This window comes from Falco cherrug, chromosome 2 (genome assembly GCF_023634085.1).
Source record: "Falco cherrug isolate bFalChe1 chromosome 2, bFalChe1.pri, whole genome shotgun sequence".
Lineage (NCBI taxonomy): Eukaryota > Metazoa > Chordata > Aves > Falconiformes > Falconidae > Falco > Falco cherrug.
Window position 1 is genome coordinate 9,638,280 of NC_073698.1, and position 24,312 is coordinate 9,662,591.

Consider the following 24,312-nt stretch of genomic DNA (forward strand, 5'->3'; position numbering starts at 1 on the left):
CGGCCCTTGATAGATTTTAAGGATTTGTTATGCTCACTGTTAAAACAGCTAGAGCTTATTTGACCTGTGTATGTATCAATTTTCAAAACACTGAACTTGTAATATCTGTTTGCTGGGCTGATGATCAGCTCTGTTTCCCCTGTAAGTATTTATCAGCCATGACATTAACTATTAACCTTCCCTGATAAGTTAAATAGATCGGGCCCTATTTGTTCCCTGCAAGGCATATTTGCCAAACCTGTAATTATTCTCCTGAGCGACAGATTACTTCCCATTTTAAGCTACTTCAGATAACACATGTATAGGTAAAGCCATATAAACGAACTATAGCCTCTTAAGAACAGGGAATTGCAGAGTCACCTCTCTCCGTTTTGTCTGTTTTGTGGGCAGTAGTTTATCTTAGCCCCATTCCTCAACTTTGGAGGAGCTGGAAGGAAACCAGGAGGTGAAGCTGTGTCACAGCCTGAGCCATGACAAAGTGGAACAGTACTTCCTCGCTCCTAAGGTCTACCAGCTCTTGCAGTTGCATCCCTTTTGGCCATTGGTAATCATAGAAACATTGAGGTTGGAAAAGACCTTTAAGATCCTCAAGTCCAACCATTGACCCAGGGCTGCCAAGCCCACCACTAAACCGTGTCCCTAAGCACCACACCTACAAGTTTTTTAAACACTTCCAGGGATGGTGATTCCACCACCTCCCTGGGCAGCCTGTTCCAGTGCTGGACCACCTTTTCAGTGAAGAAATTTTTCCTAATATCCACTCTAAACCTCCCCTGGCATAATTTGAGGCTGTTTCCTCTTGTCCTATCGCTTGCTATCTGCAGAGAAGAGACCGACCCCCACCTGCCTACAGCCCCTTCCAGGCAGCTGTAGAGAGCGATAGGGTCCCTCCTGGGTCTCCTCCTCTCCAGATTAAACCACCCCAGTTCCCTCAGCCACTCCTCATCAGACTTGTGCTCCAGAGCCTTCACCAGCATAAAACGCTCTGGCTGGTCTTCAGCCTGTGGCTTCTGAATATACTGCCTGTACCTGGCCCACAGTCCCAAATAAACTTTCATAAACAAACTTGCTTTCTCAGGTACCTCATATTGGCCACATACTAGCTGTCAGGCGGGCTGACATTTCTCTGTGCAGCTCTGAAATACAGGAAACAGGGGCATTCACGTACGGCAGGCGGCCAGAGGCAGACAGACACGTCTGATGACAGCCGATGGGGGCAGTGATGGTGACAAACTGCTCTGAGAACTCTCCCCTCCTCACGTTAGCAGCAGCCACACACAAGCAGTGACAGATAGACAGGCATGGGAATTTCTAGGATAATAACACACCATCTTATTCAAAACACATGCAGCTAACACGATACAAGGCATGGTGAATAGCTAGTATTTTTATAGTCAGAGAGCCACAAGTGTCAGCAGCGGTTTGATGACAGAGTTGATTTCCTAATGGCTGAAAGTAAAAATATTAATACCGAGCTTTTATATTGTTATTCTCAAGCTAATCTCAAGTGCTGCAATTGTTAAAGAAATCCAAGAACGTAACACATCCATACAAAGCCATAACTTCAGGAAAATACCTGCTTGTTAAGAACCGACAGTTCCAAATACATGGGATACTCAAAACGCATTGTATCTGCGTAGTGAAAACAGGTACTCGCAGGTGGCAGGACAAGCCTGCAGACCACCTACTACACAAAGACCACCTTCTGCACCTCATGTTTATACTGGTGCCAACATGGCTGCTTACGTAAGAGAAGCTGTCACCCCAGTCAGGTCAAGCTGCATAGCTGCAATATCAGCACAGCAGCAAGCTTGCTGCTGGCATTGCACTGCAGCCAGCCTAACTCTTGTCTTCCAAAATGAAAGCACGGGTAACAATTTCTTCCATACTTCATAGTTCCACACATTTTTCAGCTTTAGTTTTATTACTATAAATCAAATCAATGCCTGGAAAAAGGGTAGTGGGTGACCTACCGAACATTGTTGATCAGCACATGATCTGTCACGCCTTTATTATGCCCGCTAACACAGCAGACAAACCACACACACTGTCAGGGGAAAGCAGTATTGCCTCTCCCACACCTACATTTTCCACTCGGGAAAACACTGTTAGGAGAGAAGGGGGAAGACTGGGAGAAGCACAAGAGAGAAGTTGTGCACTTGCTTGCATATCTTAGGTGAAGAGGTGTGTGGAACAATTGAATATCTTCATGATGTACTGCAGCTGCTGCCAAGGGGTTAAGTCCTCATGGGACTCTCAGTTTTAGCAGTAACATCAAATAATCCAAGTGGGAAGGAACAAGTGCCCTACTTTCCCCGCCCCCTCCCCAATTTCCTCAGCTAAAACAAGCCAATGCAGAATACAAGTACTTCCAGAGGTCCTTGATGAAATTCTGGCAAAACACAAGTTCTAAATTTCCAAATATGGCTTGGTATTTTTTGGCAGAGGGTTCAAAAACAGAAATGACACTACCTTTCTCCTATCCCTCAGTTTGAACAAATCAGAATCAGGCAATTCTTGTGAAACTCCGCTACTGAAGTAAAAGGGAGTTCTCCTTTCTAATTTAAATGGAATATTTTGCTTACAACCATTCCATTTTTCTGTATTTTATAAGTTTCCCTACACCCTAAAAAACCCACCCCAAAACCTAAGATTGTATTTTGTATGTAAAAATAATTAACTACTGTGGTCATGTATTATTTTAACAGAATATTACCAAAGAAGTCCTCTTCTACCCATGAAATTGGGACTCACCTCTAAGCCACTCCTATTTACCCACAATGAAGAGCAGAGACCAGTGCTGCATTCACCAAGTACTGCATTACAGTTTCATCTGGAAAGAAATGGTTAATTCCAAGTGCTGCTATCCCCCCCCTTCCCCAACTCTGGTTTTCTACCTTGTATATTTGAAAGGAATAGGGCAACAGATTAACAGAGAGGACTTCACAGGATTACAGGGGAATTAGCCAATTTACTCAATGAAATGTCCCATATCCTGGACTCCTGGACAACCTTGCTTGATGCTGCTGCGAGAATCTTGATGTCAGCTGGATGATTCCTAGCTCCTCTCCCTTCTCATACTCCTTCCCCACCTGTCTGGATCTTGACAGGAACTTCAAAACTTAAGATAGGCCACTGAAGGAACCAACTACTTCCACAAGTACAAACTCCTATAAAAGCTTGTAATTTTTATTGAACTCCGCTATGATCAATTGCAAAGCACAGCAATAAAATCCAGAACTGGAACATTTAGTTACAGCTTGAAAAGTAGAATTGATTTTTATTGTCATAAGGGTTTGACATGCAGTTTTTGCAGGACACTTCAAGCTTTAAAATTTCCTTTTAATCAGTGTAATTGCCCATTCCCTCCCCAATTTATGTTCTAAATTGCAGTGACTTCCTGCTTTCGGAGAAGTAAGGCACTACAGTGTCCTTTCAGAGTAGTTACAGATTATCATTAACAGATGCTTCCCTCTGAGATCTGAAGTTCAAGATTGTCAACGGAAGAAAACGTAACTGGTGACTGAAGATGTATATCCAGTGGTGAATAACTATCACCACTATTACCAAAACCACCACAACATTCTAGGTGGTTTACTGCCAAATTAGAGAGGAAGCCTTCAGTGCACAAAGCAGAGCTAACTACATTCATCCTCCCACCTAGGGAAACTGTTAGCTCTATTCTTGAAAATTTCATTAAAACTCCCCTGTTCAAGCTGGGGGACAGATTTTAACTGCAGTTTCTAACAATATGTTCTGATGGCTGGGGACAAGGCACTGGATGAAGACCTCCACATTTATAATTTTGGAATAGGAGTTGCAGCCACTGCAATGCTTTCAATCGCACATTCGTCAGTGCCACGGCGGATTCTGAAGTAACCATCTTCTCCCCACGAGGTGCCCCAGCTGTTCTTCACAATCCAGAACTTCTCACCACTTTCTGGTTCTGTACCATAGCCCACCAGCAATACAGCATGATTGGTCAATTCAAAAGGATTTAAGTCATCCTGCAGCCCAGTGTGATGGTAGATCCCCTCTTTATAAAGCATGAAATCACTATAAACCTCAAAGGCAACAGCCATTGGCCCATGCAGAACAAGCTCAAGCTTCATCAGGGCTTCATTGCAGCCTCCATAGAAACCACCAACATAGTGGTACTCAGAAGTGTAGTAGTGGTAACAGCTGCGCTTGAAGGTGCATGGAGAATCTTGGGCTGTGTAAGGGAAGCAGTCCTCTTCCACCACACCAAAGTCCTGGACATACTTTCCAGCAATGAGGTATGGGAAGCCACCATCGCAGCCTAAACAAAAACAAAAAAAACTCAACAAAAAAGAAAAGAGATCTCTGCTTATTCCCTTGAAGAATTATTTAAGGTGAGAGACTCTTCTACTCAATTTTTTTTTAAGAATACTTTTAGGTACAGTATCGAACACAAACTACATTGAGCAGCTAACCCTAGTATTCCAGTTAGCTATAGCTAGTTTTGAAACACAAGACAAAATTCACATCAGTGGGAGCTGTACTAGTAACACTAAAATGCATGGACCACCTTCTCATCCAATTGCTCCTGACACTCCCTGTTACATCCAGTAACGAGACCTGCCCTAACACGGGTACTGTTCTTTAGAAAGCTTTAGTCTTTGCTTTTGCTCATCCACCCCTCTCAGTATGCTCCTTCTCCCTCTGAATATGGTTTTGGGAAGATATTTTAGTTCCACTTTTCTAGGTATGCGTTGCTATTTAGCTGTATTTTTAGCCCTGCTCCTTGGATACTCCCCATCTCCTAGGCAGACCTACCTAAAATCCAATAGCATCCTGAGCATGAGGCTACCTGCTCCTGGTTCAATCCCACCCCTATAGGAAGCTGGGCTGACAACTCTGGAATATTTTCTGCCATCTTTCAAAAAATAGAAGTACAATAAACTGTAGCTTGCCAGATACTTTATGAAAAAACCTGAACTGTGGGTGATGGGGAAGGCATGGAATTTTTTAATATACGGTCTTCTTCTGCAGCATTACTGTTACCAAGTTATCTTCGTATATACCAGTGTACTTACCCTGAGAATACTGGCTGCAAGACACAATCTGTTGGGGACTAAAGATTGGTTTCTGAGTGTTGTTTGTGAGGATACGTATTCTTGCTTCCAGCATGCCCATGGAGGAAAACGCGTAACAGCTGCCACACGAGCCTCAAGAGTAGAAAAAAGAACCATGAAAAGGAGTCAGTAGCATAAACAAGGCAAGTCACCTGCATTCAGGTACAACTACTGTTAGAGCCCACTGAAAACACTGAAAGCCTACCTGACAGTGATCAGAAATTGAACACCGATAGAACAAAAGAATTTAAATATACATTTAGCTTTTAAACACACAATTCAAATAACAGTTCTAATAACTTCTGAAGGAACAATGAGCTTATTCAAGAATAAGAAATATATTACTCTTCAGTGTTTTCAACAGGATCATTTAAGAGCTATGCTGTCCCTACAGAATGCCCCTACAGGAATCACATTAGCAGGGCTGAGAAGGCTCATGACCTACTGCCTCAGACCATAACCCTTTACGGAGCATGTATGCTAAGGGCGCACAGACGTATTTTAAGTGAACATTGACAATATTGTTCCAGGTTATTTCAAACTACCAATGAACTTAACTCTGCAATTTCCAGTTGAAAAAAAATATTCCACTTCTAGAGCTACCCCTAAAATAACCGACTTCTGAGACACTAGTGGTATAAATAGCAGGTTTCATACAGTGGATTCATCCCAGCTTGCTTTACTTCCCAAGGGCATGTAATTGTACACTGGCTTTTCAGAGGCACCTTAATTTCCCTTCTATTTCCTGGCAGAGTTAAGTCTCCTTACTTCTGCATCAAAATTTAGTGTTGCTTCTAGCTTTAGGCCCCTTCACTCCCTAGGAGCTTCCTGTAACACTTAAAAACTTTTGGAAGTAAATTGACAAGCATCACAGGAAAGGACAATTACTTGGATGAGGTCCTATTTTATCTACTGATTGTCACCAAGGTGCCCAATTTCCTTTTGTTTCCTGACAGTAGGAAACTCAAATTTTGCAGAGCTATGAAAATGAGGCAGGCTTGAGGAACAAAACAAAATATTTCCTCCTGAACTGTGTAGGTGTATAAAAGCAGAGCTATTACAAAGGCAAGTGAAATTGCACCTTCACTCAGTTAGATGTAACCCTGAAGAGAAGGAGCAAAATCAGCCTGAACATGAACACTCTTTGCCCAGCAGGGCAAACTGAAGCAGTGAAAGGTGCCTCCCACTCACTGTAGTCACAGCACCCAAGATGGGCCATGCTGAAGAACACTATTGCATTTTGTGTGACAAAGTGTAAAAAAAAACCCCACATTTAATGCAACCGTTTCAGTCTGAAGTCTGTTGGGGGTTTTGATAAGATTTCTCTCCTGCTACCACAGTAGTATTTGTGAGGCCCATAGCATGACAACAACATTGTAGCAGCAGAGAGCCAACACAGCTGCAATAGTTCTGAGACTTCCCACAAATTCTCTTCCAGAGTCAGTTAGAGCTTCAGCCACACCAGATTCCACTCACTACCACAAAGGGCTGTTGTATTACGAGTAAGGAGGAGATGCAGCACATGTAGTGAAAAACTAGCAGACCAAGCTTTTCACCTATTTTGACCTGCAGAAAAAGCTTGCAGAATGTAGTCAGCAAGAAATTGGAACTACACACTTGAATCTAACAAAATCCATAGGTTCCCCTCTTCTACCCTCTGTAAAGTCGACAACAAGCAATGACAGGGCTGTCTTCAAAGACTACACATCTCTTGGTTCAAAGATGCAGTTACTGCCCTATAAACAACCCAAGAGCTCAACCTTTACTTTCTTGACTACAGGAAATGCTAGCAGGGATGCCAATATGCTGGCAGTAAATATTACAATCCAAGTTGCGTGAAGCCTGCCATGTCTCAAGGTATTCTACAGAGTATACACATTTCCCTTTTAATTCTTGTCCCCTTCAGATGCTGTATTTTTTTCTCCTTGGGTAAAGGACAGTGACTCCACAAGCATGCAAGATCTCAGAAGCCACGACCTTGTAATTCATACAATTCTCTCTGTATGTGCCAGACAATTTGCATCTTACTGCTTGCAGCCTTTTCCCCCATGGCATTTTCTAATTAGTCATCTAATAATCTTAATGATATACAACTAAGACTTTCTAATCATTTTAATGAAGCATTGATATCCAGTGCCTTAGAAAATCATACAAATTAAGTCTTGCTTATGATAGCTTGTATGTCAGCATTATTTTGCATGAGGCCATCTTTTGAAGAGGGTTTTTTTTTTTGGTGGGATTTTTTTGTCTTTTTTACTAAAGCCTGAAAGCTACAATTCTAATTTAATGGAGCAGAATGCATATTTCAGACATTTAACATACTCAGCATGGATTCTCAGATGACAGGAAAAGTGTAGGCAGTTTTATTATTGGAAGCAATAGATTAGTTATCCTTTAGAGAAACTCTGAAGCAACACAATGGAGAAAGGAAATTTGGGACCAAGTGTTCAACAGTTTGGAAGATAAAAGAGCCCTCTGGATGTTCACACCAGGAGAAAGTACAGGACTCGTACCTACATAGGTCCATATCATTTCCTGTCACCATCTTTCAGTGATGCCACACGTCAGCTTGTGAGCTAGAACTTCCACAAGCTTTCCTATGCTTCCTCTGCTACCAGGAGTCCAGCTGGTAGCATCTGACAGAACTAAGCCATAAATGAGGGACCAGTGATTTAAATCATCCACTCCCCACCATGCTAGTGTTATGTTCCCTTCCCCTCAAAGTTGCAGCCAGACAGCTACCAGTAGATGCAAGTTTGTTTGAAAACAGTGGAGCAGGGAAGGGACATATTAACCAACTCCACTCCTGGCCTCCAGTATGTAACTATCTAATTGAGGTGTCCCACACCAGTGTCATAAAAGCATTTCTTGTAGAATAAAAAGAGGGTACTATTCTGGTATACGTAAACAAAGGAAAAAAATAGGTTTACAAGTATTCTATATTTATCAGTGTCCATACTTTTCATAGTGACTGACACGTCCTCTTGCAACTAGCCATTTAAATAACTCCTGAAGTTATTGGGGTGATAATATTTGGAAGCAATATAAATTTTTCATGGGTTTATTCATTAAAGCCACATGGTAATTTGCCATCAGCAGGAATTAGGGAAAGAATTAAATGCGCGTCAGTGCTGTCAGCATGCAGAAAACCATGACTAAGACTGGACAAAACCTGACAGCTGTCTTTACGCAGGGCATGGTGGTAATTTGCTTTCAATCCAGCAAGAGACATTGCTGTTTGGATATGCCAGTACCACCACCTATTTTTGCATTTTTGGCACTGTGTTGTCAGCCAGGACTCCACCCGATTTCCACAGGTTATTCATAGTGAAGGTGCAATCTGTCAACTGCAAGACACTTTGTTAACAGCAAATAACAACATACATCAAAGCAGCTCTACAGGATCTCATTCAGAGTTGTGATTTATTTTTTTTTACCTTGATTCCGAACAGGGCTGACATAATTGACACCATTCACATTTCTCCAGTCCCAGGAATCTGGCAAGCTTGAAACTTTTTTGAGTAACTCGGGTGTTAGAGGTGCAGGCTTTGGTCTAAAGAGGAGAAAATGCTTCTGAGTAGTTGCACTTATTTCACACTAAGTAATTTGAAATAGTCTCCACATAAACTAGATGGGTGTCAATCTCAAGAGATTAGTTTCAGCAGGATGCAAGACCTACTCGAATCCCTCCCTGAGGGAACTATATTATGAACTATCCACAAGCTGGTAAGGTCAAATACTTTCAGACCAACCTGAAGTGCCAAGGTAACTCTCAATGACTGTGGCAACACAGCTCTGCAACAGCTATTTGACACCTCTGCCATCACAGGGTATGTAGAATATCCGATTGCAGAGGCACCCCATCTTGGCAGCACACACTGACAGCAACTACAGACTGCTTAACTGCAGACACAGCTTACATCAACACTCCAATAACTGCAGTCCCACTTGCCCCAGAGACTTCCCTGGAGCAAGTTTTTACTGTGGAAGTAATATGGAAGTAAACATTGAATGTTACTTGTCCTCATCTACCACTTGCAGCCACATAGCACTCGTATATCAGCAAACCAAGAGCTTCCTGCATTCAGCTTTCACTTAACCTGATGCTTGTCCCCTAAGTCATGCCATCAAGTGCCATTCACAAACACCAGACCCTGGAGTCTGTTCTGAAAGCATGACAGGGCCAACAAAATACTGTCATGACACTGCATGGTGCAACAGAGCTTCCAAATTGGTTACTGTATTTAAGACCATCTACAAGTTGACTTCTGTCTGTAGGATGGCACCATGATAATCTGCATGATACTCCCATGCAAATCAGAAGTTTTGCTGTACAGTAGGACCTTCTACAAACATACAACTGCCACAGTTTGGAAAAGTGAGTAGCATTCCTACCCACAGCAGTATCAAGAGTGGAAAAAGCAAAAATACAAAGAAGGTAAAACAGCTGTGAAGGGAATCAAAGAACTCCAGTTATCAAATTACTGTAGGTGACCAGGCATCCATCCCCATTACCACTCTGCCATGTGATCTGCGAGACCCTGAAGGCACTCTCAGGGCTACTTTATGCCTTTTCACTGAGACACTCTACCCTTGGTAGAGGACATTGTTTGCAGGCATGGCAAGTTATCAAAGTAAGCAGGAAATTCCCAAAGAAAATCTTTATTATTCATGTTTAATAGCAGAATGCTGTTCACTACTTTTTTATTGCAATTATAAACTAGCAGAACCAGTAAGATGGTCAAGCAGAAACTCCTGACTACAGCAAGCAGCTGATGTGTAGACAGGAAAAGTAACATGACAGCTGAGACTGTCCTGACTTCCTCCCTGCATGTATGAATTCAGCAGTGAGTTACTGAGCAAGATTAAAGGGTAGCTGACCCTATTTGCCTCAACTGCTTGAGACAACAGATGCTCAGAATCATCATTCAAATGAAGAAATATGCTGGCACTCCATGAAAGTGAGCTGGAAGGCCTTGATACTTAAATCAACATCTGAACTACAAGCCAAGACACAGCTAGGAAGAGCCAGGAAAACAAAAGCAGATTCTTTGCGGCAGTGGGGTTTATGGCAAAACAAAAGGCCTTAGTACCTTGGAGCTCTGGAATAGAGACCCCCAGCTCTTCTAATTAGTTGTTCCAGGGCAAAGTGCTCATACTCCTTGTATCTTGTTGCTCTCCAGGACTTCTGGTGAGTATTGATAGCATTCACAAAGTCAAAGTTGTGCACATAAAGTCTGCAAACAAAAGCAACCAAATAAAACAGTAAGAAAAGACTAGGACTGAACACTAAAGGTGTTCTCTAAACTGAATATGGAAAAGACTAACTCTGGAAAGGTCTTCTGGCAAGTACTGATAAAGAAACGTGCAATTATTGGATCAAGGCAAGGTTTCTGAAATTTCAGATAGACTAACTGTAAGAATATACTCATCTTCTTTAGACATGCCATTTTTGTAACTGGACTTCACCAGAGACTGAAGAAGAAACCGTGATGTGACAGGCAGCGTCCCGTTTTCGTGCATTCAGGTTTATTTCCAACATTATGAATGGCATTAGCTTTGCCCTCGGTAACAAAATTTGTCCATATGGTTTTAGATGAAGCCTGAAGAACAGTTACCAAATGTTTTAGTCCAGTAAAATGTCACTTATCTGTTGCTTACCTTCCCCCGGGCTTCTGGAGAGGTAGCTCCTTTATGTGCACATCTGAGGGAGATGAAGAAACCTTGTGTCCACTGAAACAAGCCCAATTGTGGCCAAGTACATCATGCACCCATCCTGGTAGAGTCTCATTACAGTAGCTGGTTACATTCTGGCCTTCCTTTTTGTACTGTAATGTACAGAGATTACACTTGCATTGAGTACATGTATTTGTTAGCATAGCTGTAGTCCCCACCCATCCAGCTGCTGCTTGCTTATGTTTCAGGGAAGTGGCCAACATACACTCTAGAGGTTAAGCAAATGGAAGAAACTGATCAAGACAAACAGGTTGTGACTTGCACTTTTACAAAGTATGCATTAGTATCAGTATCAACTAACAGGTGCTAATTGTTTGTGTTCAACAGTTACTTTCTAGATAAAATGTAGAAGACCTGTTACTTAGCCTTGTCTTCCAGACCCTATGGTTTCTTGCACCAAATTTGTGATTAGCCAAACCAGCCCTGGAGTGCTACAAAAGTTTGAGAAACTAAGACTCATACCAGCACGAAAAGTAAACACAGGGGTGATAGCACCTCCTTGTGTTCCTCTTCCAGTAACTTCTCATGGAGAATTGCGCTATGGCATTTCTGTTTTATAAATCAGAACAAAAGATGAAACTTCCTGCAGCTGCTTTAAGTTTGAGCTGTGGTGGAAGAACATCACAAAACAATTTCATGTGAACTATCAAAATAAAACAATAAGAAAGGATGATCCACTGAGAGTCACTCATTTGAAGCTGGCAGTGAGGCGAGTGTTACTAAAGCCTGAAGTCCCAAGTCCTAATACTTCCTCATTCAGCCACACAGCTCTTCATTTATCACTGAAGAGAAGTAATAAATTAATCTATTCAGTAAAATGTGTCTTTATACAACAGTTAGCACTAACGCTTTGCCCAGCTGCAGAAATTTCCTGGATCTGCAATTCTTTGACATCAGAACGTCCTGGGGCAGAGGGAAGGATCTTTACTCATCTCAAGGTTAAAGTCTCTTTTGTCATGAGCTACAGAGGAGCCTGAAACCCCCACACAACAAAAGCTTTAACTTCTCTAATCACACAAATCACTTAGAATCAAAGTTTTCTAGTCCAATGGTATTAACTCCCACCCTGTTTGAGTTGTACATGTACAATGTAGAGAGATTTTGTAGCTATGTTTCAACAAAACGCTTGCTCAGCCTCTTCACTAAAGGTGGTGGCTTATAGTGATGGAAATGCCTCTAGACTGAAAATAAAGTAAATAGACTGAGAGGTTTGTGACTGTCAAGGCTCTGTGAAGAACCAGAAGAACACATAGTGAAATTAAGTCTGTCATCCCAGGGATAAAATTAAAGGTTAATGCTCTGTTTCAGAACAATGGGTATTTGCTTTGTCCCCAGTTCAGAGGTTGCAGAGGCATTACATCTAGATCCTTGCTTGTCTAGTAAGGCAAGCATATTTGCTGACTGAAGCAGGATGGGGGCACCAGAAGGCTGAGCTGTCACCTTGTTCTATTCACCCTATCTTACTGTTCAAGATTGTGCAATGTGGGAAATAACTACACTTGGCCAAACACCAAGGGCAACATCCAGAAATTACTTTTAAGAAATACTCTCTTCACAGCAGGTTACTGACTTTATATTGGTAAGTTACTATGACAGCAGTTTAATTTACAGTGTCATGTAGAACCAAGTAATACCTACTTGTCTTTTCTACCTAAAAGCTGCCACAGATTAAAACAAGACCAAGCACAACCATTCTTAAGCATAGACCTTCAGTCTGAATACTTGACTGTTACTCAAGGAACAGGCCTGCTTCCTGCAACAATCAGATACAGATCCTGCCTAGCACGGAGAGTTATATTGAATCAAAACAAGTGGAACAGACTTGGGACATCTTCACAGAAAAAAGGCACCGAGTTACCTGCTAACTAGCAAATTAAAACAACTTGCCTTTTATTTTTCCTCCTAGAAATCACTCTCCTTTTCCTGGAGATTAAATCTATTGCTTTTTTTAATATTTAGCTGGATAATTATCAGAATAGTATTTGTACTGTTTGTGCAACTTCAAGGGAAGTGAATTTAGCAAGTTTCTTATGCTGTTTTTTTAGTTCAAACATTAGCAAAACCAGGAAGGTGAGGGGACAGTTACTGGTGATGCTCAAGATAAACAAGAGACAAAAGCCTGTTTCAGACAGTCTGTGTAGAAGCTAAAAATTAAGCTATTCAAGTCCTCTGTAGCTATGTTTTTGTAGACTAGCAGACTGTAAGCTACTACTAAACTGGCTTTAAAAAGTAGACATGAAGATTTCAAAACCATGGCCCATCAACGACACCTGGATAAAGGGAATTTGAAGTCCAAAAGCCATAATCAGCTAGTAAATTAAAATATACCCATAACGTCCCAATTTTATTTCTCCACCCCCCTGACTTTTGAGAGCCACTGATATAGAGAAGTGGCACAGAAACCTTTACAAACCCCAATACTTACGATTAATTTCTACAAGCTAGGTAACTTCCCACTGGGCCACATGTTAGAGGAACCAAAACGTCATCAGCGCCATGACAATGACACCCACTGTTTACTACCAGAAGGTACACAGTTGAAGATATGCTTCATTGTGAAACCCAAGTGCTGCATTTCTTATCGCTACCAGAGAAGGGCTCTGACAGACTAGACCTAGCAAGTCTAACTGCACTGGTTTTAGAGGACCTATCATGAGTATGTCTGCCTGACTAACAGTCATACAGGAGCATGGTACCGTTGCACTGAACAACCACTGACTGGTGGATGTGAATTACAACGCAGGATTCAACTGAAGCCACCAGCACAGTACCCAGCACATCTGCAGAACTCATCATAAAACAGCATCTTGTCTTCTTCATGGAAGACAACAGCCACACAGCTGTGACCACCCGTAAGCACTGGACAAGCGGTACACACATTTCTTCTGCAGGCTTAAAAATGAAAACCATCTTGTTAAGTTAATAAAAGACCACTGCAGCCATGTCACATGATAGTTTTAGTCAATGCTCACATCTGCAACATTAACTAAACTCCATCCAGTGGTCTGACCAATCTGGAACAACTCCTGTAGAAAGGCACCCAAACTATATTCACAATTCAAATTCTGAGTTTTGAAAACTTTAAGCTTCAATTTAATTTCAAATGCATATTTTTCTCAAGTCTGACAACTCATGTGACTGCCTCATGCCAGAATTTAGCCAAGCAGCTCCAACATTAACCTTAAAAGGCTTCATGTACCTAAACTGCAAAGCTTGCTCTTGCGTACCTGACCCTAGGTAAGCTTTTCGGTACAGTATACTTTTAGTAACATCTTTACTGTGTTGGTCAGCACAACATAATCTAATTGCATGTTCAATTCTAGTCCAAATAAAGTATAATTGTTTAAAGCTTTCTTTAAATTTTTAATCTCCATAAGCAGAAAACAGGAAAGGATGGAGGCCTTATTGGACACAGCATTTAACAGGGATTCAGTAGTGCTACACACACAGGCTGCCATCCCATTTTCTTTTTACATCTTTTGTTCTCAATTTAAGCAATGCTCAGGCAGTAAGCCAACTCAAGTTTCAGGAGGCAGGACTACCCTATACATTAAGACTTACCACTCATTTGTCATCAAATCTACAAGTGTGCTGAAGCATTTGTAATATGCAAATCACTTTCTTAATTGAAAGAGGATTGCAGACACCCTACTGTACAAAAATACAGAAGGTATCAGAATAAATGGCTTCATCTTGCTACCCAACATAAAACGCAAGCAAATATAAACTACAGATGCATTTTCTTCCCTCTAGGGAACATTCTGCAATTCGGAGATTTATGCTTTCAGTTCTACACTTTAGGGAAGCAGCAGTCGCGCATTACCAGTTAGAGTAAGCCCAACTAAAATAAAAGTTATCCTTCAATTGATTTGCAGGATGATTAAATAGCATCAGCAACTCTAACACCTCTGCTTATTTTAGCAACATGTAATAAAATGCATTCAGATGCAGTTTTTTTAATATTCTGAAATTTAAACATTAACAGCCAGTCTAGACAAGTGATTGTAATTTCAGAACAGCAGTCCTTGGTTTTAACCAAATTTGGGGGGGGTGGGGGGAGTAAAAGGAAAAAAAACCAAACAAAAAAAAGTAAGACATATGACAAAGATGTCACCAAGTCAGTCTGGAAGAGATTAGTAACTTTAGTGGAATATTCTATAATCAATTTCTTTCTTTTTGCTGAAGTAGTGCTAATGTTTAAATGTGAGAAAATGCCAGACTTTTGATTTTTGCTAGAGGGCATCTCAAAAGTCAGAAGTAGTACCATTTAGCTTAAGGGACAAACTGAGAATATTACAAGTCTGTCTCCCTTCAAAGTGGTAGCCTTCATGTTAAATAAATACTACAAAGATATCAAGTAATTGAAACAAATCAGCCTCAACTTTCCTTTCAGCCTCACTCTAGCTTTTTATGTTATGCTGTTCCCATTTCTTTTGCCCTTGGGGGGAAAAAAAATAATCTTTAAAGCCTTATAACAATTCTGTAGGACTATGCAAGATATATCATCCAGCAGAAGCACATGCTCAAGCTTCTGCCAAGAGTCAGTATACCAACTTCACATCCAAGTTCAGTATAGGGATGTTTCAGCAGCACACATTGAATAAGAAACAAGAGCGTTCCCATAAAACAAACAAGTTATTTTGTGCTGCAAACAAACATCTGGCAGAGTAACTACAACTTGCGAGAAGCAAAATGCAAGAATGCAGTAGGATGCTGCATTTAACTTGACAAGCCTTGAGGGACAAGTACAACAATAGTTAGAAATAAAACAGTTAAAGCTTCTTTACTTAAGCTATTAAAGCAAACTGAGAAAAAAATACATCAATATGCTCACCCAATCCACTCCTTTTGTGTGGGAAGTCATTTCCCTGCAGCCCCCAGCTGAAAGAACAAATAACTTATAAAGGCAGCGAGGCCCTATGAAATTTTTAGTAGGTGTCTATTTAGTAAGCCAGAAGAACAAAAGGCTATTAAAAACTCACTGAAACATGTATCATCATCAAACAGGCTGTGTCTCTATCCACACAGCGCAGTAGCTCTGATAAAACCACCGTTTAGACAAGCCCATAGCATTCTTGTTAGTAATTAATAGTTGCATTCTTCAACATTAAGCAAAAATACACTAGAAGTTCAATTAGCACCAGTTGCACTTCTGTGCTTGAAACACGTGAAGTCCTGCATTGGCTTAAATACTGCTTCCTGTTAGTTTTGCCTAGCAACTCCATCCTCCGTTGGATGGCAGAATATAAGGAAGGCATTAAAGCATCACTGTAGGTAAATCAGGATGCTTTATCTGCCCTGTCACCATGATGGTGTTTTAGCCACATAATTTAACTTTAGTGCAACATAAACAGAACTTGAAATTTATGAGGGGCCTTTAAGTAATGAATACTTCCCTGACAAGCCCAAACCCATAGCCACGGAAGATGTGTAAAGCTTTCTGCATTATGGCTGTTCCACCACCACAAACTGCTCTATGAACCCAAGAGTCATTTCATAATCAAGCAGGATGTCCAGAATACTGTTGACACTGGAAGACTATTTCAGAGTGAAACTAAGTAATTTTACTAAGTAGTAAAAACAATAGCAAATTACTTCATATTAAACATACTAGTTCTATACCTTCTTGCTGTAAACAAGAGACTGCCAGCAAAGATAATTCTTCTTTTTTACGAATTCCAAAGGGACTTTGTCTAAGACTTTCCACAGTCTCAACAGCAATCAAGGCCAAGCAATCTAAGTGATTGCTTTCATGCTTTCCTCTTGCAGCATTTCCAGGGAAGAAGCCCTCACCAGTTAGCATTCTAGTTTACCCTATTTTACACAAAGGGCTTCTAGATTATGACCAACACGAAGCCAATTTAGCCTGCTAGGTTTACATTACTTTCAGGTAAAAATCTGCTCAGTGCATGCTTTAGAGAACACATTACTTGTCCCCTAGAAGCTTTATAGCAGAAGATGATGGAATAGATCCTAGCTGCATTTAATAGAAGAAACCACATTTTTTTAGTTTATACCAGGGCTTGGTATTTTGTATGTCTATTTGTATGTCTACTTACTGGATTAAAAGTAAACAGATATGCATACCTAAATACGTCACAAGGTCAAGCAGTTCATAAGAAACCACTTCTCCCCCAAGTCCCCACTGGGACTAGTAAAGTAAGTTTTGCAGAAAGACAGTATTGCAAGTCACGGCCTAACAAAGTCAGCTAGTTGTCTGCAGCAAAAGCCACATTTCCCAAGTAAGGTGGTGTTTCCTCATACTTATTGGCCATTATACTTGCATCTTGGTGATCTGTTCTTTCCTTTACAGCAGTAAAATTATAGAGAGTAACTGAATTGAGCTCTAATCCTCTCTAATATTTAAGGAAAGAAGCCTTTAATTTAAGCATGTCTCACTGATGGATTGCCTACTACTGAACAATGACCCAAACAAGCCTGCTATTTCTTAATACGAAAAACAACTTGAAAACTAACAATTAATCCATTTGCCTACAAAGGGCTAAGCCATATTCATGACCATGAAGTGCAAGCTACTGTGCACTGCTACTGCTCAGGTGTATATTCAACTTGTTTTGAGCAGTAAGATTGATCAGATTACCTCCAGAAGCTCCTTCCAGCCTAAATTATTCTGTAACACAGTACTGGTATACTGTTTAAGAGTACTATTGCAAATCCATGCATTTACATTTTCACACATACAGAGGAACACACAAGACCAGCACTTAGTCACTTGACTTAGTGCTCATCTTCCCAGGATATATTTCACAAGGCATAGATAGCAGCAATAGAGCCTTCAGTGACCCTCAATTGTCTTCAAGTTGGTGCCCAACAGATCCATTTACATTCCAGAACAGGCCACTCACTGTTACTATCCCTCACATTCTAAAATTAGTTTAAGTTAGTTTTTTTTAGTCCCCTCCACTGTCCTCAGAGAGGCAGCAATTCCTGCCACTTTTGAGGCAGGCCCTCCCACTGTAGGGAAGCCTGCAGAGGTGTCCCTGCCTGAGAAGTTTCAGAGTAATTCTGCCCAGTTAGAGTACCCTTCAGCATCTGTAGCTTTTGCTGTATCACCTGCCAAACCTATAAGGACTGTACATCACAGCAATTTAGTGTCACTACCCTATACAGATGAGAGGATGTCAATCAGATATTTCTCTCACACTTTGCTTTTGCTCAAGTATAAGACCCTGTCTTACACAATAGCATTCTTATTTTTAAAATGTACTATAGTAAGAGTGCTAGTTTTGGGAGATAATTTCATTTAGAGTAGCTCTTAAAGTGCCAGGTTTTGGATTGGTGATGAAAACAGTTTTGATAACACAAGAACGTTTTCATTATTGCTGAGCAGTGCTTACACAGCATCAAGGCCTCCTCTGCTCCTCAGAGTGCCCTGCCAGTGAGTACATTGGGGCTGCACAAAAAACCTGTGAGACAGCTGACCCCAACCAACCAAAGGGATATTCCATACCATAAAACATCTTACTCAGCAATAAAAGCTGGGGAAAGGAGGAGAAAAGAACATTCAGAATTACAGCATCTGCCTTCCTAAGCAACAATTGTGTGTTACAAAGCCCTGCTTTCCTGGAAATTGCTTCACACCTGCCTGTTGGTGGCAAGTAGCAAACAAATTTATTTTGCTTTGCCTATTAACACACCTTTACTCAAGCCTTGAGTTTTCACACTTCTCTACCCTTCCTATTCTCTCCCCCGCCCCACTTTGGGGGGAAGTGAGAGTGGCCACATGGTGCTTAGTTGCCTGCTGGGGTTAACCCAGTTAACAACAAAAGAGCATGTAAACAACTTCACCATTAGTCTTGTAAAACAACCTACACAACCCCTTCTCTTAAGTTAAGTGAGCTCAAATCAGCATGGAGGAAGCTGCATTTAAATTGGAGCCTCATATACCATTTCTATTCAGTAATGATTACAGGTGTCCTGGAAGAGTGGATCACTCATTTTGTAAACAGCTGAAAACACCGACTTGAAAATAGCTGCTGTGAAATAAACCATCTACCTCGGCTCCCAGAAAGACAATTTAAAGCAGAAGTCACTTCTTCACCCTCCTTCCTACTAGCCAAGGTTCAGAGATTTTTATGCTTGGCTAAGGCCTGGTATTTCCTATCAGCTCATCTGAAGCTAGACAAGATCATGCTTCCTGAAACAACCAAGAAATGTATCCACTGCTCCTGCCTAGGGCTGCACTGACCAACTGGGCAGTCTTACTGCACAAAAACATCTGTCTCCCAGGTAGCAAAGTCATCCTGCAGATATTGCCCCAAACCACCCTTCAGATTCATAATGCCAGTCATCAGGACAGCAGCAGAGCACTCCTTAGCAAGTGGGTTTTCTCCTGTCTACCCCCTGCCTACCAGCACTGTTTTTCAGCTTCATCTAAAGTCATTAGCAGGGGACTGGAAACAACAGTATTATTCCAAAAGAAAAACTCTAGGCAGCAGAAATATTCTCTGGATTATTAAAGTTGTATTCTGGAATGAAATTTAAAGATCCTAGAAATCCTCCAGCAAGGAGAACAGATGGCCTTTCTAAAATTTTTATGCATTTGAGAACATCTTTAAGGAAAGATAAAAGCAATGATGTTTGCCATTTCACTTGGGTCCATGATGTCAGGAAGAAAACTGGAAAAAACCCCAACTTCCAGACTACTGGGAGAGTTAGCTTCACAAAGGCCTTCAATTGCATTAAGCATGCCCAGAAGGGAAAGCAGCACCATCTGTAACAGATTTTTCAGATAATGCCCAGTGTGGAATATGAATACCTCTTCCCTCCCTTTGCTCCCTACTCAGCCACTGATCCAGGCAAACCTTAGAGCCAAAAATAACCAAGTGTCCCAACTGCCCCGCCACACCAGCCAGGGACTAAAGAAAAGCCAAACTATAGGCCATTTTAGAAACAGTCAGTGATACAGAACACACCAAGTTAACTCACCTTAAAAAATGCAAACCACTTGTAGTCATTTATCACAATTTCAAAGCCTTGATTGTAAATCAAGGTGAAGAAACCATAGTTGCCCAGACTATCCTGAGCCACATCTAACTTCTGAAGGTCCACAAGCACCCTTCTTTCCACAGGCCCTACAAGAAATACAAACATTATTGCACAGAAGAGATAAAAATAAATCAATCAGTACAAAGACGGTTGTAACATTTATTTTATTCCAAAAGATGCTAAAATATACTTGTTGAAGAGCCTTCTGCAAAAAGGCATCAAGCAAGCACACTTCAGGGACATCACTTAGCTGTCAGTGGGTCTACATGCTTATTTTTCCACTGCTAGACAGTTATTTGCACATTCAGTTAGCAGCAGCACCAAACAGCTGTTACTGGGAGACACCAGCTGATTTAAACGTAACTTGCTATACAGCCACACAGGACTCAGACACTGTGTCACTCAGGCACTGTGTCTGCAATGACAAATCTTCCCCTACAACACCTGGGATGAGGCATCTGCCACCCCACGCTCCAGCTCCCTCCACCTCTCCCCGCTGGCCTCACCCCATCAAAAAGATGATTTAGAAAAATGGAAGCATCTACCATTTTTTTTTCTTTTTAATACTGGCACGCAACAATTAACAGCTCCCCACTACAATCACTCCTTCAAGGACAGTAATACCAGCACTTCTCCTGAGGCGGTCAGGCCCCCTCAGCAGCCGGCAGCTCCAGGAGCAGGCCCGGGGCCCCCGGCCCGGCCGAGGGCGGGAAGGAGCTGGCGTGCTGAGGGGGAAGCGAACCGGCACAGGCCCGTGGTGCCCGTGAAGAGGCCTTGCTGAGACCAAACCGAAACAAAAGACAAAAAAAAAAAAAACCCAAAAATGAAGCGGGAGGGCAAGAGCGCTGCCCGCAGAAGCCACTTAGCGCCTGACGGAACGCGAACCGCTCGATTCCAATTAACCTTTTTCTGCCTTAAGCCCCGCAGGGACGCCCGCCACAGGGCCGGCCGCCGGGTGCGACCCGCGGGTGACGGGGGCCGCTACGGCCGAGGCAGAAGCCCGCCGCCCGCTTACGGTTGTAGGGCCTCGGAGCACGGAGCAACAGCCCCACTCCCCCCCGCAACGCCCCACTGCTCCCTCAGGCTCCCAGGGGACCACCCCCCAGCGAGGCCGGGACGACCCCAGGGAACGGGAACGGGGCAGAGCCGCCGGGTCTCACCCCCCTGGGAACAGTTGCCGTGGCGGCCGCCGCTCCGCCAGACGCGGAGCTCCCAGGCGCCCAGCAGGTCGGCGAAGGAGCAGTTGGCCGGCGTGTCGGCCCGCAGCGCCGCGGGCAGCGCCACCAGCAGCACCAGCGCCGCGCCCCGCAACGCCCGCGCCGCCATGGAACCGCTCCCGCCGCCCGCCGCCGCCGCTGAAATGGGCCCGCGCGCCGCGGCCTCCCCGCCCCGCCGCCTGCCCGCCCCCGGGCCCGGGCCCGCCCCGGGCCAGCCGCGCCGGGAGGGGCCGGGCCTCCGCGCCTGCCACAGCTGGGGCTCCTGGGCCGGGCTGCGGGTCGGGGGGGCCGGGGGGAGGGCGGTGGTTCGGCCGTGTGTGTGCCCCAGCTGCGGCGGGGGAGGGAGGGCGGTGTCCCCCCTGAGGGCCGTGACAAGGAGGTGGGCTCTCACCCTGCGTGTCAAGATGGCCTCCTCCCCAGAGGGGGTCCTTCCCAAAGGGCGTCCTCTCCTGCAAAGGGCACACACCTCCCCGAAGGGCACCTCACTGCCGTCCCCGATAGGGCATCCTTCTCACCGAGAGGCATCCCCCAGCCCAACAGATGTCCTCCTCCCCAAAGGGCTCCTCTTCCCCAAAGCCCACCTACCCCCCAAAGGGTGTCCTTCCCTGCACAGGGCAGCCTGCTGCCCCCATCTCCTTCCCGGCCACCCATCGTCCCTGCACTGGGAGAAGTCCCCTGCGGAGAGGGACAGGCCAGTGCGGCTGGTCCCTGGTGTTACTTCAGGCGGGTGCCTTGCAGCCGCAGAGGATGCGGCCTCTTGTCCGCCATGGTTTTAGTGGCACAAAGTGACTCAGAGTTTCTGCAGCAGCCGTGTGTCACGGCTGGGAAACCATGCGGTTACCTGTCCTGCACAGGGTGTAGTCGCTGAAAACCTATGCCCTCTTTGAGACCCTTTGTACACAGCAGCAGTCGGCAAAAAGTGCAGAAAATTCCATCGGAAGGTGGAAGCTTTAGTGACATGCAAAATCTTGCACATCCAACAAGGAGAGTGTTTGCAGGGGAGGGGTACTTGTTGCACTGGTTCTCCAAATTCAAAATGAGTATGCTTTCACATCCCCAAAGTTACATATGCAAGCAAGAAGGCTAAAAGACTTACTAATGAGTAAATTTCATTCATTTAAAAAAATTAAATTTAAAAAATTTCATTTAAAAAATGAAAATTAATTTCATTCATTTAAAAAAACCCTTTTATATAAAAAATAACCCCTTTCCAGGGAAAAATAAATGCATATATATGTATATTATATTGGCTATGAAAATGACACACTGCATTAACTATGGATATACATTTAAAATAATTTTGTTAAACTGGTATAAATCTACATGTAGATACTCTTATTGCAGATTTCAACAGTTCAGCTTTAAGTCACGAGCTAAACTAGGTTTAAACTGTAAGCGTCTTAATTCATTTTTGTACTGATTTAAATCAGGTTAGCAATTACATCAGTAAATTTTATCTAAGTAATACATTATTTTATCACTATCACCTTCCTTTTATGCCATCTTCTCAACCTTTTGGAGAAGGATTAATTTGGCATTGTGTGGCTGATTCTTAGATCAACCAGCTAATAGATGCTCTTAGTCAGGCCATCAAAGAGATAAAAACATATGGCACTTGTTTTGGGACAGTCTTTTAAGGATCCTGAAGCACTGACTTTGTAGTAAAACCAGAACTTCCTCTGTGTTATCAGAAAAGAAAATAAGTGTTCTTTCAGTTCACTGAGATTGTGTTGGCCAACAGTGTTGTAGGCATTAAAAAACAGAGAGCCCTAGGGTTGTTGGTTTTTTTTTTTTCCCAAAGGCAGCTACAGTTTGCTGGATTTGCTGTACAAGCGCATGTGCCTTGCTATTCCTGATCAAGCCTCTCTATGAAATGTGGCTACACAGCATCATCCTGTCTCTTTTCTTTACCAACAAGATTTGGTTTTGGCCTCACACTTTCAAAAAGCAACCCAAAAGTTCCCAGTGACCTTAGCAAAAAGTCTGTGTTACAGTTCATGTTTTACATGCAGGAACAGAAAAGGTCTATGATTATCTTAATCTCATCACAGTGACATTGGTTGAGTGATCCTGCCTCTTTGCATTTTGCTATGCTTTGAACCTCAATTTTCAGTGTCAATTTGTAGCCACTGCAGGCTCACATTGTGCAAAACCATATGGGTTTCTCTTTAATTGCCTTGAAGTCACAATAGATTATCACAAATTTTACATAATGAGGTTGTGAAATCATCACTGAGACCAGGCAGAAGCAGTTTCAATTCAGTCTGGCCTGTTGAGTTCACTCTGCTTCTGCTCTTCAGCTGTAGTTGATTTTACCTGTTTGAGCAAGGTAAAAATTCCTTGTGCCTTGTCTCCAATAGCACTTCTGAGTTAATTCCAGGGAAGAAACCTTCCTGGCTCACAAGCGCTGGCACACCTGGGTTTGTCAGGGAAATATAGCCTTAAATCAGTGTGCATAGAGACACATGGGGCCTCACCTGTGTTTGGTGACAGGCTTGTCCTTTCATCACTACACTCAGGTAAGCTGTTAACAGCTCTTTTGAAGGCAAAATTGTATGAAATCTCTTATAAGGCTTCCTTAAACTGTGTTTTATTAGTGTTTATCAAAGCTTCTGAGACTGAGGGCAAAGTTGCTCGAGGAGGGGCCAAGTCCATGTGGTGGTTTATTGTCCCCAAGGGGAGTGACCGGGCTAGTAACCTCCTGAGAGCTATAGTACACACTGGTCTCTTTCATAAGGTAATTGAAGTTGATATCATGGGGAGGAAAACTCCTCAAAAATAAACAGTGAGAATCCTCCAGAAAGTGAATAGCTTTCTGCTGGGGTAGCCTGTTGAATCAGCTCAGCAAAGTGTCCAGGGCTCACCGGAGCTTACTCAGGGATCGGCACAGCCAGCAGCAATTGTGTAGGGAAGAAGAGAGATTTTCCTTCAGTGACAACAGATGTGAAGATTAACTCATCACATGTTGAATGCTTATAAACAGAATTTTGGCAAATAATGGCAAATGAAGCTTTTCTTTCTAGCCTGACCCAGTCCTGGCCATTTTGACCTGTCACTAGGCAAGTAGAAGTGGTGTGTGACTGTATGGTGAAGCGATGTGAGGAAATGATCTGGCTGAAAATAATATTGGAAGCAAAAACCCCAGGGGTGGTGTTATTCGGTCAGGTCAGTTCCCCAGTCTGGGAGCTAACCATGACCTGGGTGGTAATAAGCTATCCACTTTAAAGGAGAGAACACGAAGCTTACGTGCCTAG

The 24,312-nt window shown here is 42.8% G+C and overlaps 1 protein-coding gene across 1 annotated transcript; it reads right to left on the reverse strand.

Annotated features, from left to right (window-relative positions):
- Positions 1-3,168: 3,168 nt before the first annotated feature.
- Positions 3,169-21,233, reverse strand: CTSC (cathepsin C). The gene is made up of 7 exons (XM_055702665.1): positions 21,002-21,233; positions 19,782-19,927; positions 10,758-10,924; positions 10,190-10,333; positions 8,534-8,649; positions 5,058-5,189; positions 3,169-4,300 (listed from the first exon to the last, which is right to left on the reverse strand). Exons 1-7 carry the CDS (start codon positions 21,165-21,167, stop codon positions 3,798-3,800), a joined length of 1,374 nt encoding a protein of 457 aa, XP_055558640.1. The 5' UTR covers positions 21,168-21,233; the 3' UTR covers positions 3,169-3,797.
- Positions 21,234-24,312: the final 3,079 nt, after the last annotated feature.